The following is a 14590-nucleotide window of genomic DNA, read 5'->3' as shown; positions in this document are numbered from 1 at the left end:
ATCATCATCATTCACCATCAGAATCAGACTCCACACTCAAAATAACATTAATAATATTAATTATTAATAATAATAATGATAATAATAATGTAGGATACAAACTCAGAAGTAAAAAAAAGTGACTCAAGCTTTTTTAGGAAAGAAAATTGGTGTGTGTGTGTGTGTGTGTTGGTCAACTGCATTTTATTCTGAGCCCAAAACACACCATGATGCCGCTGCAGTAGCAGCAACCTTGCTGTGTCCTGCTCAAGCCTTTATCTTAGATCCAAAGTCTAGATCTGCTTAGTTTGTTTGTTTGTGTGTTTGTTTGTTTGTTTGTTTGTGGTCATTAAGACAGTTGTGTGAACAGCAGACAGACACTGTCTGGTACCAGCGAGCTACAGCAGGGTGCCACAAACATCAGCAGGGAGGACAGCTCCTGTGACTGCCAACAGCATGTTAGCACTGGTTCCACAGCGGCACGTCTTGACCCACAGCTCCCACAGCTCCCACAGCTCCCACACACACACTCGTGCCCCTTTCAGACATGTAGTGATGACAGTCTTAATAAGCTGCAGCCACAGTGTAACACAGTGCAAGTCTGAACTGAATATTGTCACAGTCACATAAAGGCGGCAGCAGCACAAACTGTGCAGATTAAAAGTGTTTGAAGCTTTTTCCTACGAGACATTTATGGTTCACATTAAAAATATGTTTTTCCTCTTCTGTGTTGAGCCAGTTGATGCCACATACAGTATCTCCATCCACCAATCAGGATCAAGTAGCATTTGTGCTCAAATGTGATAGTTGTTGTTTTCTTTAATCAAATAATTCCCTATCAAATCTGATCAAACCTCACGTACCCAGCTTTGATACAGTGGATCAGGTGAGTTTCTGAACTTCAAACTCTCAATAAATAACAACTGAACCGCTTTTTTTCATCTTTGATTAATGTTTGTTAGATTAAAGTTACAGAGGAGTATTTTAAGATCTGAAGCCAGGTTGTTAAGCAGTTTTCGTTAAAATGATGTCACGTCAGATCAGACTATAAAACTATTTTCTATTCCTTTGAGGTATGGGGCAAAAAGTGATCCTTAATGTTTTAGGTGTTATTCATGATGCAGCAAATGTAGCATCCTGTCCTGCTGCTGTGTTGGATGTTTCAGTAGAGGACAGGCCACATCAATAAACTGATAAATGATCCAATTAATGAGTGAGAAACATTAAGACTTAAGAATTAAGAATTTTAAAATCCATCACTGATACACTTTGATTTCCTTGATTACTTTTTCACTCCACTGCTCTGTCTCACTCTGCTGTCTGGTACTTTAATTTCTTAATGTTTTATTTATAACATGTCTGAAAGGGGCTAAACTATCATCAAACCTCCGCATGTAGCCAGGAGCTCATTCCCCCTGATGATTCCATCTACTCTGTGTGCAGTGGGAGCTTTAGGTCGGGCCCCCGAGTCGTCACATAAAAAAGACATTAGTGCTAAAATGCTGTTGGACGTCTGGGCTGTCACCTGTGCCAGTGGAGACTGTGGACACACTCTGTGGTTTCCAACTTCAACACACTGTCCCTGACTGTACGTCAGAAAGGCCTCCGAGGGTAGGATTAGTGTGCCTTCTCGTCGCAGTTCTCACTCTCATCACTAGGTGGTGGTGTTCATCTTGCCACCGTCTCCCAGAGGATGGGCTCACTCTGATGGGAGCCCATCGTCAATAATTTATTTCAGAAAAATCCCAAACTAATGAAAGAGCAGCTTGAATATCCAAAAGAATCTGGAGCTGTCGTGTCCTCTACATGACGGCCTGGACCTCCGCCGTCAGTTCATCCACCGTCCTTCCATCCATTCCTCTTCGTACAAATCCATCGGGTGTTGAGCTTTGGCGCTCTCAGTGTGGACATTCTTCCATCCGTCTTCCGTGTCTGCATCTTTTTTAAATAAATGTGTTTCATCAGTCCACCCTTCGACTTCCTGGTGGTCTGATTCGTGGCGTTGTTCAGTTGGTCCTGCTCCTGTCAGTCACTGGTACTGGAGGTAATTTTTGAGGGACTGAGGAAGAGGGAGGCTCTCGATCTCCTGAAGCCGCTCCCGACCCAACGCCAGGCGGGCCGCACGCCGACACAGGTCCATCAGAGGAAGAGGCTCGGCTGCAGAGAGGGAAGTAGAGAGAGATGGTATAAGTCTGAGAGCAAACTTGAGATATGTCATGAATTGATTTGCCTGTATGTTTGTGTTTGTACTTGCACCTCTGTCTTTTTATACATGCATAATACATCCTTATATTTGTTATGCATGAAGGAGTTCCTGAGAGATCTATATAGGCACCTGTATTTGAACTCATTGAATAAAGAACACCATCTGTCACAAGGACTTTCTGTCCTGTTGAAAAGCGTATTCAAACTATTATATTATTAAATATATATATATATACACACTACTTGATCAAGAATTTTTGGGGCTTTTGTGCAGAAGCACAATGTTTTTGTTACACAGCCACTTTCTAATCTCTACGAGTGCCGGGTCAGCCTCTCGTCCCTGACCTTCACCTTCACACGGGGATGAAGGAGGTAACAGATACTGGAGGCTGCGGTCTGAGCTGCATGACACAGACCACAAGGAGGAGGAGGAGGAGGAGGAGGAGGAGGAGGAGGAAGGACTATGGTCAGAAGAAACCTGTCTGAAACCAATGTTGGTGTAGCTGTTGTCTCTTGGTCCATAGTTGTAGAATTGCCCCATTTTATGTTATTGACAAATATTTTAGCAGCTTCTAAAGAGAAAACTCCCAAAATTTCAAATCTAAAAAACAACGATGCAAAAACAGCTTGCTAAATTTGCCTCCAGAGCCTGATTGATTAATAGGCCTTGGCAGAGATGTATGGTTGACTTCCAACTGGCTGTTTATTTGCTTCCTCTGCTCCCTACTCTTTGTCCTTCTCCCTTCGTTGTGTGTTAGCAACCTGGCCTCACAGCTTTGATTTTATAGTGTCATCTGTTTTAATTAATGGTAATGACCACATCTGATTGGTCTAATTACACAGCACAGCGGAGTGGGAGGGGGGGGAAGGATTGAGGGGGGAGGAGAGGGACGTATGCAAAAATGAACTCCGTGATCCAACAAACCCCCTGCCCCAAAACTCCCCCCCCCCCCAGAGGACACACGCTCCCAGGCAGGCACATACTGTCCTGTGTACACGCATGCTTTACTGCACTGTACATACAACAGCCTTTGAGCTACATGACTCCCGCAACAACACAATGGCGCCCGACCATCGGTGGAGAAGAAATGCAGGGAAATTAAGAAGTGGAGCAGAACAGCAACAAAAGGAAGTCACTCAGATGGAAAAGGGAGGGGTGACAGAAACTGTGACAATGAAGAGGAGGGATGAAAGAGGCAGAGTGAAAGTCAATCATTAGGAGATAGAGAGACTGTAACAGGCAGGAAACGTTTGAAGTGTAAATGTGTAAAGTTGTAAAAAATAAAGACAGAGACAGGGGAGATACCCTCTGAGATAAAGTCTTTATCTGGAAACAGGCGGTAATTAGTGGTGTGGATCATCATTTTGAGGTGGAAAAAGCTACGAAGTACGAAGTCTATGAGTCTGGGTCTGGGTCTTCCTACTGCTCTTACAGGACAAACACACACGCTGCCATCACCTGTTGTAATTCTGGACATCCTCTGATGCTGCTTGTGTTCAAGGTTAAACCAACAGGACACAGCACAGTCCAGCCTTTACTCACACACACACAAACACACACACACACACACACACACACACGCACGCACGCACGCACACGCAGACAGACATGCTAACTGTGTCCTTGCAGTGTCTCTGTCACATTAATGCTCATCCACGCCCACCACAGACACACTTGTGCACAGTCACGATGACATAAGAGCACAGATGATTTTAAGTTTGACCTCACTTTGACTCTCCCATTACGCTGCTGCCACTACGGGAGCTGCTTTCATCTCAGCTGATATGAGGCACAGTGGATGAATGCTGCTGTGAGGTGCCTGAGCCATCAACACGACATAGAAATCCATATAGTAATTTTCATTATAAAGTAAATCAGACCCATATTTTTAGCAGGAGAAAGTGAATGTTATGTTTCAATCAAAAACCCATCACAACATGACAGCACATTGTACTTGCAGTGGTGCAGCATTTACTAGATATGATGCAAGTCCCGAAGATAATAATAGAGACAGTGCAGATGTTGAGCTCTGCAGATAAGCTGAGACTGGTTGCTCAAAATTATTATTATTATTATTATTATTATTAGTAAAGCAATTTACTGCTGCTGCTATCATTAATAACACCATTACATCCAAGTATCACTTTTATTATTTTCATTATGACAACCAGTCTAGTTAAAATACGATAATCACACTACTCTCTCTCCCCTCTCCCTCATTTGTCTTCTCTCACCCATCAGTTGAGGCAGATGGCCGCCCACATAGAGTCTGGTTCTGCACGAGGTTTTCTATAAGACTGTGAGGCATCAACCATATATAAGATATTTGAGATAATATTTGTTGGGATTTGGCTCTGTAAATTTCCCTTTCAAGTGGTAGTGAAACATATTCTCCTGTACAAATGGAGACAGTAGGAGACATTTCTTTAATCTACATACTTGGTGAATGACTCCCAAAATGAAGATTTTTTAAGGGACTGGTTGATCAATTGGAAGTTGGTCATTGTACAGCTCCAAGTCTCATCCGTGATTACTGCGGTATGCGGTATTAAGGGTTAAGGGCCGGTAATTTGTTTCTGAGACACTTTTCATCTTATTTATTGAACTCCCGATAGCCTTCAATAAAAAAAAAGTAATCAAGCGAGTCGTGGAAAAGTGTTTTTTACCAGGTTTAATTACCTGCTCTGACTCCTACTCCCACTAATTCTGTGTGTGCTGCAGCCCACAAACTGGCCACTTTGTTCGCCTTGCTGAACTAATAAGCTTCAAGTGGAAAACCATGATTGTGATGGTTGAGGTGTGGTTTATGGGCTGTAAGAAATGCATAATGAGTGTCCTCACAAAAGGTAGAAGTGTACAAGTGTGTGACTTGTGTGCATGTTGTGTGTATGTACCTGTCAAAGGGAGCAATTGTCCACCAAATCCCATTAATTAGAGCGCTGGTAGGTTCTCTAGTGCTCAGTAATGGGGAGACAGTTTCAGCAAACAACACTGTGGCTGCAAACTCTCTGTCTCTCTCTCTCTTTATGTCTGTCTTCCCCTCTCCAGAAAAACAACTTCAAATAATACAAATGGAAAATAGACTGAAATAGTAAAAATTCACTGGTTTTTGTCAGTGCGACGTCTCTTAATTAGCCGCCGTTACTGAAATGAGAGTAAAAGATCAAAATACACTCAAACCTCCTGGAGTCATTTCTTCCTCAGTGAGAAGTGAAGCATCCAGAAACAGCCCAGCTCTGGCTGCCAGGTAGAATGTCAGGGATACTTTGTATGGAGCCTCTAGAATGCATTATTAATACCCTCACAATGAATTCTAATTATAACCTAATGTGTTGTAATAGCTTCTATGAGCCTTTATTGTAATGCATTAAGTCTAGATGTTTCAGACATAACAACAGCCGCAAAGAGCCGCAGAGTGTCGAGTGGAAACCATCAGTGTTCATCACAGACTCCTCTCTCACACACAGGAAGCAGCATTACCTTTCTTATCACTTAAACTTCTGAAAAATAAAAAGATTGACTATAATTACTTGTCTTTTTTTTATTTCTGTAATCATACTTATAAGTGTGGTTATTAAAAATCATCATATTGCATCAGAAAAGCTTTCGACATCTTCTAATCTTTATAATCATCTTTGAAAACATTTTTATTCACAAGTGCCTTTAACCAAACTGTTTTACAAAGTTTGAATCTATTTTTATGTGATTATTTTAATTTCTACTGAATTCGTATTATTTTTCTCTTTTTGTATTTATTTTAATCTTTTTACCTATATTCTGCTCTTTTTAATATATTTTATTTAGCTTGGAAGTTCTTTTTAACTGTGCTTCATGATTTAAGAATTGTTTTCTTTACATTTTGTCTCTGTGTTGTTTTTACAGCACCTTGATTCTACCACTGCGTATGAAACGTGCTTTACAAATACAACTTCCTTGCCTTATTGATGTTACACATGTTACAGTGTGTTAATGTAGCTGTACAGTGTAATGCGACAGGAAGTATTTCGCACGTACCAGCTCATAATATTATTCTATCTTTAGGGGATCCTTTCTATAAGTTGGCGTTCTCTCCACGTTAATCACAAGCTGCCCTCTACATTTCTACAGTGGCCTTGTGTTGCATTATACAAGTAATTAGCAGGGTTAATGACTTTCATTGGAATTCTCGGTGCATTAACAATAAGATTTAATTCTTAATGACACATTTTCCATTATGTTTCATCCTATAAGCAGCTCCCCAAGCTAATGAGCAGATTCACTGTGGATGATCAGCAGTGGGTCATTTACCTCTGCATCATTACACACTCGGTGCATTAAGAGGAATGAATGAATATCATCACTGTGGGTGAAGAGATTTACCTGTAGGTCGTCACAGATACGTCACATTGATGAATAAGATGCCACCAGAATACACAGTGGACCCTAAATGAGTTATTTTGGATTTCCTCAGAGTATTATTGCTCTATTTTTATTGAAATCAATTATTTCAAGTTATTAAAATAACTTTCTAATTGAGATACTGGTCGTCAAAATGAGTTCAGAGTGTTTGAGAGCTAAACTGCAGGATAAAACCAGAACAATTCCTGAGGGAAGACTCCCCCTAGACCACAGGACTTTTTTAATGAAAATATAAATATATAATTAAAAATATATTATTATAGTGATAATGAAAAATAAAAATAATTTCTCTCCTCCTTTTTCAGAGTACTTGTTCAGGCAGATGTTGGCAGCACTGGTAATCAAACCAGCAACCTTCAGTGGTTTTCTCCACATTCTGCTGTGACAGCTCTATTTGCACGAGAGTGGCAGGCCTCTATAAATTCAGGGTGAGGGTAAACTGATGACGACTACTTGGAGATATCAGATTGACACAGTGTGCGGAGGGATCTCAGCGAGTGAAGGACTGCTTCCCTGATGAGACATTTTATATGGATATGAAGTGTGACCCTGGGTCTGCTGTGATGGGAACAAGAAGTAATAGGGTCACACAGAGTGACATGGCGCCTGTAATGAGATGCAGTTGCACAGCAGTGCAGAGCAGAATTTATTGTCTGTAGACAATGATAATGGGAGAGAAGGTGAAAATGGCAACGGCAGCATCACTCTGATGATGGATGTAAAAATTGACCTGAGGGGAGGCCTGGGATCTAAATAAAGCCCGACACGCCATCAGAGGGTGTTTTAAGAGGAAAACTAGAGTCATAGAAAAGGAAGAAATACTCAAAGTCAAAGTCTGGTACATGATGAAGTATGATGACACTACAAGTAGGGACTATTTTTCATAAGATGTTAAGATGGATTAGGATGTTGAATGGTTTCCATGGAAATAGTTGATTGACATTTGAGAACCACCAATGTAAAATACCTGGGGCAGATGGCACTGTAGCCATTTAACAAACTTATATTTGTTCCAATTCACTGATTACGGGACCAACATTGTCAGTTGAAATCTAAATTTCCCACCGCTTGAACCAAATGTGTAAAATGGCTCTGTTCCTACCTGGTGGTGTGGAGTCACGTCATCCATCTTTATATACAGTCTATGATTTCAACCAAATAAAACCATGTCTAAACAAACTGGAGATGTTTTATATATGTTGATTTCATAGCAAAAAAATCTGTTCGATTTAAGACGATGAAGCTTCTCAAACGGCCTAAGAGACTGGCGATGACAAACACACAAACGTTACATTAAGAATGGACGGCTCAGGCTCAACATGATCCTCTCCTCTTTCTCTCTCTCAAGTCTCTCATTTTGCCACAGCTCCATCTCATCTGTAACAGAACACCTCTCTCCTCCTGCAGTGCTTTTTCCACCTGTGAAGAGGAAACCTCTTCAGCCGCTGCCTTCTTCTCTGCCCTTCTTTCACACTCTCCATACTGTTTCGCTCCTTACACTCTCCAAGGTCGGAGCGTTTGATCGTTCCCTGGCACATCACAAACTATCACTGGGTGAAAACTGCTTTATCTACAAACTGTCAACAGGAGACACAGAAACGTGTGTGTGTGTGTGTGTGTGTGTGTGTGTGTGTGTGTGTGTGTGTGTGTGTGTGTGTGTGTGTGTGTGTGTGTGTGTGTGTGTGTGTGTGTTTAGCCTGATGACAATGCAGTTTTTTTATCATTATCTGCCTAATTTTTGGAGGAGCTTCAAAGCCCGAGAGGTTAAAGAATTAGAGGAGCATGTAATCCTTTAATCCTTTAATTAAAGTCAATGTAAAAGAAAAATGAATAAAAATGTAATTACAAGGCTTTCCACGACAACAGTGGTAAAATTGAAACTAATGCACAAGCCCATATGTCTGCTCATATGGATGTGTACATATATACGTGACAACCAAATGGTTAAAGGTTTAAAATAACAGCTCAATAATGCGACCTCTGGTGTATTTCTCCCCCAATACAAAGCTTTTTCTGTCCTGATCTAATGGCACAATGCAGGCCCCGCTGCAGCAGCTGCAGCATGTTTGTCCTGTTAACGTGAAACGAGAACAAACATTTATATAAAGGAACTCCACAAACCTGTCTGGTAAAGACGTCGACAGTGGAGAAAAACATGCAGACACAAAGAGCACACGCGTATGCAGGGTCACGAATACAGGAAATCAAACAGACAAACAGACACACACACACACACATCTCTGGAAAAATCAAGGAAGATCAGATAAAACAATCTGAAATAAACAAACAGAAAACACACACACACACACACACACACACACAGAGCTCCTTGCATATGCATATACAGAGGCTTTGAGCTCAGTCGAGGGCAAATAATCCCAACAGAGTCACATGTAGGGCTGGGTCCTGAACTTCATGACTTTCTATTTACTCTGGAATATGTCTGTGGTTGAACCATAGGCTGTTTATAAAGAGGGATGATGTGTCTCAGCTTCCTCTCACTATCAGAAATGATTTGTGCCGTAGTGAGGCGCCAAAGATGCTCTACCAATCAGGAGTCTGTCTGTCAGCTGTCAATCATGACGTTTAACCTCGTTTTTATTGAATCAAATAACTAATTGAAACCAAACTGTGTGGGAAATGGAACACTTGAGCATTCATCAGAGTGATAAGACCTACCTGACATGACAGAAACCATTTTTGAGAAAAAATTATTAAATGTAGTTTTAGTTTGGTCCATGTCCAATCCACTAACATGGAGGAGGCAGGATTTATAACCTATACTGCAGCCAGCCACCAGGTGGTGATTGGGCTGCACTTTTAAGGAGCAGTCATGTCGTCCCTTACACAGTCTCTGGTGGCACCTAATACTTAAAACTGCAGAGTAGCAAAAACATAATTATATTCCTAAGAGTAAAGTTTGGTATTGATGCTTGCAAGTATAAAAAACATCTAATGCTGCTGGCCACAGTCACATGGATTCAGCCTTATCTCTTTGTCTTAAAGGTGTTAACATAAGTTTTCCCTGCAGCTGACAGTGGGTTGTAACCTGGAACAAGAAAAGTCCAAAGGCTTGAAATGTCATTGGATGTGTTGTTGTTTCAACAAAACAAAGGGAAAGAGAATAAGCACGGAACTTAGAATCTTTCTACCAATTATAATTGATATGACTTCTGTGAGCTATGCACTGCAGGCCCTTGTTATGACTGTGACTCTCATACTGTATGCACAACATCACAATGCACTGTGTTAATATGAAGCCTGCATCTACTGACAGAGAGAGGGCAGCAGTGCAGTAAAAGGTGATTAATAATGTCCCAAATTACAATTAAGGTTAATTCTGCACATTAATGGCTGCTTTGAAAAAGTGAGTTTTGGATTTAAGAAAGAAATAGAACACTTTCAAACCTCACTCAAACAAAGAGCAAACACAACAAAGGAGGGATTAGCAGGAGGTGTATCTCTACCCTCCGAGCAAACACACAAGACGTTGAACTCTGCCAAACACCGACGTCCTTCACAAGGAAAGAGAAGTCGCCGTTATCCATAACTAATGTACCTCCCTGGTGTCCTGTATCTTTTTCCACGGTAAATTGGGCAACACTGAAGTTTTTTGCATAATCACGCATTAAAAACAGTTTGAAGCAGCCGTTATTCAGACCTAAAGCAGACCTGCTGCGACAATCCATGGAGGATTTGTTAGAAAACCCTTTTGTACTAAAAAAAGCATGCAGCCACGGCGTGGGAGGACTAATGGCTACAAACATAGTTGCACTAAGTCCAGCCCACACAGATTTAGGGGAGGACGGTGTGAAAAATTAAAGAAAAAAATTCCCTCAAGTCCTCTGTGAACACTCCATCTTGAGATATTTGGCTAAAGCTAAACGTTGGTGGCTCAAGTATTCGTGCAGATCCAGTGTTATGAGTCATTCAGCATCTTATCGGCCACATTAGTGTCACACAGAAAGATGGGCATTGTGGGCAGAGCTGACTATACTACAGAGAGGAGTTGGTGGTAATACAAGCCATGGCGCTGTTTCTTTTTAAAGCCCTGTTTTCATTTTTTCCTCCTGCATTCCTGTAAATCCACTGCTCGCTGTCTCCTCTGGGATGAGACGGCGAGAGAGATGAGAGAAAAAAACTGGAGGAGGAAAGATGAGAAGGAGAGGTAGAAAAAGTAAAAGAGTGGGGGAGGAGGACTGGGGTGAGGAAGAGGAGACAAGATGAAGAGATGAAGTAGAGGAGGAGGAGAAGAGGTCATGAGATGAGAGGGGAAGGACGGACTGAGAGAGGAGAGCCGGCTGTCTGACCCTCAGACATCCTTGACTGCTACAAACTGCAGGGAGGTGGACTTTACTCATAAATATGTCAATATTAGAGAAAATATGTTGCTATGATTTACCAAGCACAGCCATCAATTCATATTCCTGCTTACATGCAGTTTACCAAAGCGATAAAACATCCCTCATCCCTGTGAGTAATTTGGAACTGCTGAGGTTGAACCACTGTTGCAGTTTGTTAGTGTGGATTGGAGGGAAAAAAAATATCCATGTATATTTCTGGACCTTGTATGTATGAATGTGAGGATGTAGTTAAACTGTTGTGGAGCCACATTACAAATCCACATGTCCATGACGTAGTGTCAGCCAGTTTCAGCCCTTTATCTGTTTGTGTATCAGCTCAGTTGGACATAACACAGACTTTGTACTACAGATGTGGCAGGGCAAATTCTGTTGTCCAGTTCAATTGATTCAGACATTTTGCGTTCACACGTACAGCTCCTCAGCGTAATGTTCAGAGAAGTTCCGCATTTAAGTGTCGCCGTGCACAGCCTCTGTCTGGGTAACAAACTGCTGCTCCGCCTCTATGACACTCACAGAAAGGTGTGAATCTCACTGCCAGGGCAACACTGTCTTCTAAAGAAAGTACCAACGGTTTGTCCAAAAAGTCGCTGGTTTTATTGCGTGGTGCTTTTTATAAAAATGTAAAGGTGGTTTCATCTAAAGACAAATGAAATAAGTTGGAACATTGCCTGAAAATACATGGGAAAATACCCCATGATGACAATAGAAAGAGTAGATAGTTAAAGAGCAAAACGTCATAAGAAAATGTGACAGCTAAAGCTATATATAAACAACAGCAGTACAACACTGTATGATTTGTATGCTACCCACTTATATGACAGTTTCCAGTAAATCATAATGCTGTAATACTTTGTTCATTATTCATTCAAGAGATACTTGAAGTCTCTTGAAAACTAACCTTTCAGGAACTATGAGGAGAATGAGGAGAAAAACAACGATTATATCTACATTCATACTGTAAGTGAGACCAACATGTGCAGATGTGATAGACAACCTCATTAGACAGCTCATGATATGGATGATTAGGAAAGCTTACTTTGTGTGTGTGAGTGTGTGTATGTGTGTATCACATAAAAGCACAAAGGGAGAGGCAGAGTAGGTGGAACTGACAGAGACAAGACAGAATCAGGCTCAGAGAGTGAAGATCAAAACAACAAAAAAGGAAAGACCGAGGGGGGGAACTTTGCTGGAGCAACGGTGGATTGTGTGTGTGTGAGTATAAAGTAGGAAAACTGCACGTGCATTAACACAAGCATGAGCTCACACACGTGCGCACACGCAGCAGGCGGGCTTTAACACTAACCTCAGTGTGACGGAGGCAAACCAAGATAAAAACGGCTGATCCCTTCTCTGGCCTTACCGGTCAGGTCAGAGTGTGTGTTTATCTGGGTGTATGTTTACTCTCTCTCTCTCTCTCTCTCACTAACACACACACACTAGCAGCAGAAGATCAATGGACATAAACCCAGAGAGAGAGAGAGAGAGAGAGAGAGAGAGAGAGAGAGAGAGAGAGAGAGAGAGATAAGAAGCATAGGGAAGCTGGACGGAAGAGAAAGAAAGGTGTAAGACTGGAGTGTAACACTCCACCTGCCTGCTTTTAAATTAAAGATCAGCTGATTTACAGGGGGAGATTGGAGACATTTACTTTAGAGTAGAAGACAGCTGTATATTTACATGTCATCATTACCACCCGTGCTCACCTCCACTTCTTCCTGCAGTACAAGCACTGAAGCTAATTGCAGCAAGTGTATACCTGCTGCGTGGAAATTGCCTCGAGTCATTCTGTCATTCTGCAAATCACAAAGTGTAGTAACCTTATGAAGCAGGTATGAAGAATACTGGATTTAATCACAAATAAATATGCTAGAAACTTGCATCAGAGCATGGACTCTTTAAGTGGCTCTGCAGCAATTTAGCACTTTAGTACTAGCATTAAATTAAAGAAAACAAGAATAGTAAAAAGTGAGTAAAAACTGATGATGTAGAGGCTGCGTTTTCTCGACTTTTTGTTCCTGGATTACGCCAGTCTCCAGAAACACTGGAGCCAAATATTATATATCATATATTTTATAAGAAAGAGGCAAAAATGGCTGTTTGTGGATGTGCCCAGGACAAATAACATCATGTTGATACCTGTCGTTTGTTAGCTTTTGTTTCCTGTGTCCTATGGTCATCTTGCTTGAACTTTTGGCTACACTGCCCCCCACTATTCCCGGTGGTACTGCTCCGTATCCGTAAGTTTTCGGAAGACGTGCACAAATTAAAATAAATATTCAGAGTATATAAACAGACGGCTCCGTCCGTTTCCGTGTACGTATCTATCGTTGAGAATAAATTAGCCTTCTACATGTGTGGAGCACTTTAATCTTCTCTCTACTACAAAACACATGGGAATATATGATTGTTTCTGACTATCTTGATATTGCATAGATAATCACCGTTCTGATATCGTACCATCATTAGTCATGCTGATTGTAACTCTAATCACACAAAACACAGTGCTGCTCAAACAACAGTTTACAGCACCATGCAGCCTCCATATAGGTACATGCTTACAAGCAGACACAACACACACTTTGCCATCTGCTAACACACAAAATGTAAAAATGTCAAGCACAGAGATAACCAACAATGACACCAGGCACATGCACAAACACACACATTCAGAGACGAGAGTAACGATAATCTGTGAGGTGCACAGGCTCAGATTAAGGTTGCAGACGGCCCAAACATGTGAGCCCTGATACAGTGAGCGGCAGAAGGATGCCAGCAAATTCACACAAACAAATCACGTGTTAGTGCTTTGATGTGTGTAAAATGTCAGAGATCCGTTGCTTTTAAAAAAAGTGTTTAACGGTAATGTTGTTATGACAGCTGTAAAACAATGACGCACGAGGCTGCAGGAGGAAATCATCATGTCCAGGAAATGGAGTCAGAAGATAAGTTTGTTTTTACTAAATCATTTCATTTATTTGCTATTGAATTGAATAAAAAATTTTATTTATCGATTTGATTTAAGTTTAGATTTTTGGTGATGTTTGACTGGCTAAGCCCAAAGTTAATACACCACAATTTTTTATTTTAATGTATGTCAAATATGTAGTTTATGATACCTCAGCTACACATGTCCACTTTTCTGAAGGTATATTTACATGAACAAATGCAAATGTCTATATGAATATGAATGCATGTGTAAAACTATCTATTAAGCCCCACACTGCTGGAATACACAGTGTGACAACAGATACAACAGTAGCACCAGCTACTGACTTCCAGTCATTGTGCACAGCTTAACCAAAACCTTAACCTCAGAAAACAAGGTCGATGTTTACACACACACACGCACGCGCGCCAAATAAACTCTTTTAGTTATGCAAGTCCTTGTTGCTCATCAAAAGCCAGTAAACAGTGAGCAGCTCTAGTTAAACAATAATAGATGCTGCTAAAAAAGGCCTTATAATTCATTCACAGCCTTCCTGACAGGGAGAGAAGTATTTGATGGGAATCATAAAAACTTTCGATAGCTTTACGACCCTAGGGAAAGTCGAGATAGCATTAAAAACAAGGAGGTGCTTATATTTAAGTGTTGATAAGAGGAAAGTTTATCGCCTAAGCCACCAAATAGGAAGTAAGTGAAGAAGAA

At 41.0% G+C, this 14590-nt stretch overlaps 1 protein-coding gene across 6 annotated transcripts in view; it reads right to left on the bottom strand.

Moving 5' to 3' along the window:
* Positions 1 to 1610: 1610 nt before the first annotated feature.
* The window catches only part of LOC117778115 (SPRY domain-containing SOCS box protein 4-like), a 74376-nt gene continuing 61396 nt past the window's right edge, over positions 1611 to 14590 (bottom strand). For 5 of the 6 annotated variants that reach the window (XM_034613401.1, XM_034613398.1, XM_034613399.1 and 2 more), the window contains exon 3: positions 2009 to 2136. In XM_034613401.1, the coding sequence (XP_034469292.1) occupies positions 2009 to 2136 (128 nt within the window). Of the gene's footprint in view, positions 2137 to 14590 lie in introns of all 6 variants that reach the window. The other variant, XM_034613397.1, reaches the window with a different exon arrangement.

This window comes from Hippoglossus hippoglossus, chromosome 17, assembly GCF_009819705.1.
Source record: "Hippoglossus hippoglossus isolate fHipHip1 chromosome 17, fHipHip1.pri, whole genome shotgun sequence".
Lineage (NCBI taxonomy): Eukaryota > Metazoa > Chordata > Actinopteri > Pleuronectiformes > Pleuronectidae > Hippoglossus > Hippoglossus hippoglossus.
The sequence above is the reverse complement of the archived record's forward strand: the minus strand, read 5'-3'. Positions and strand labels throughout refer to the sequence as shown.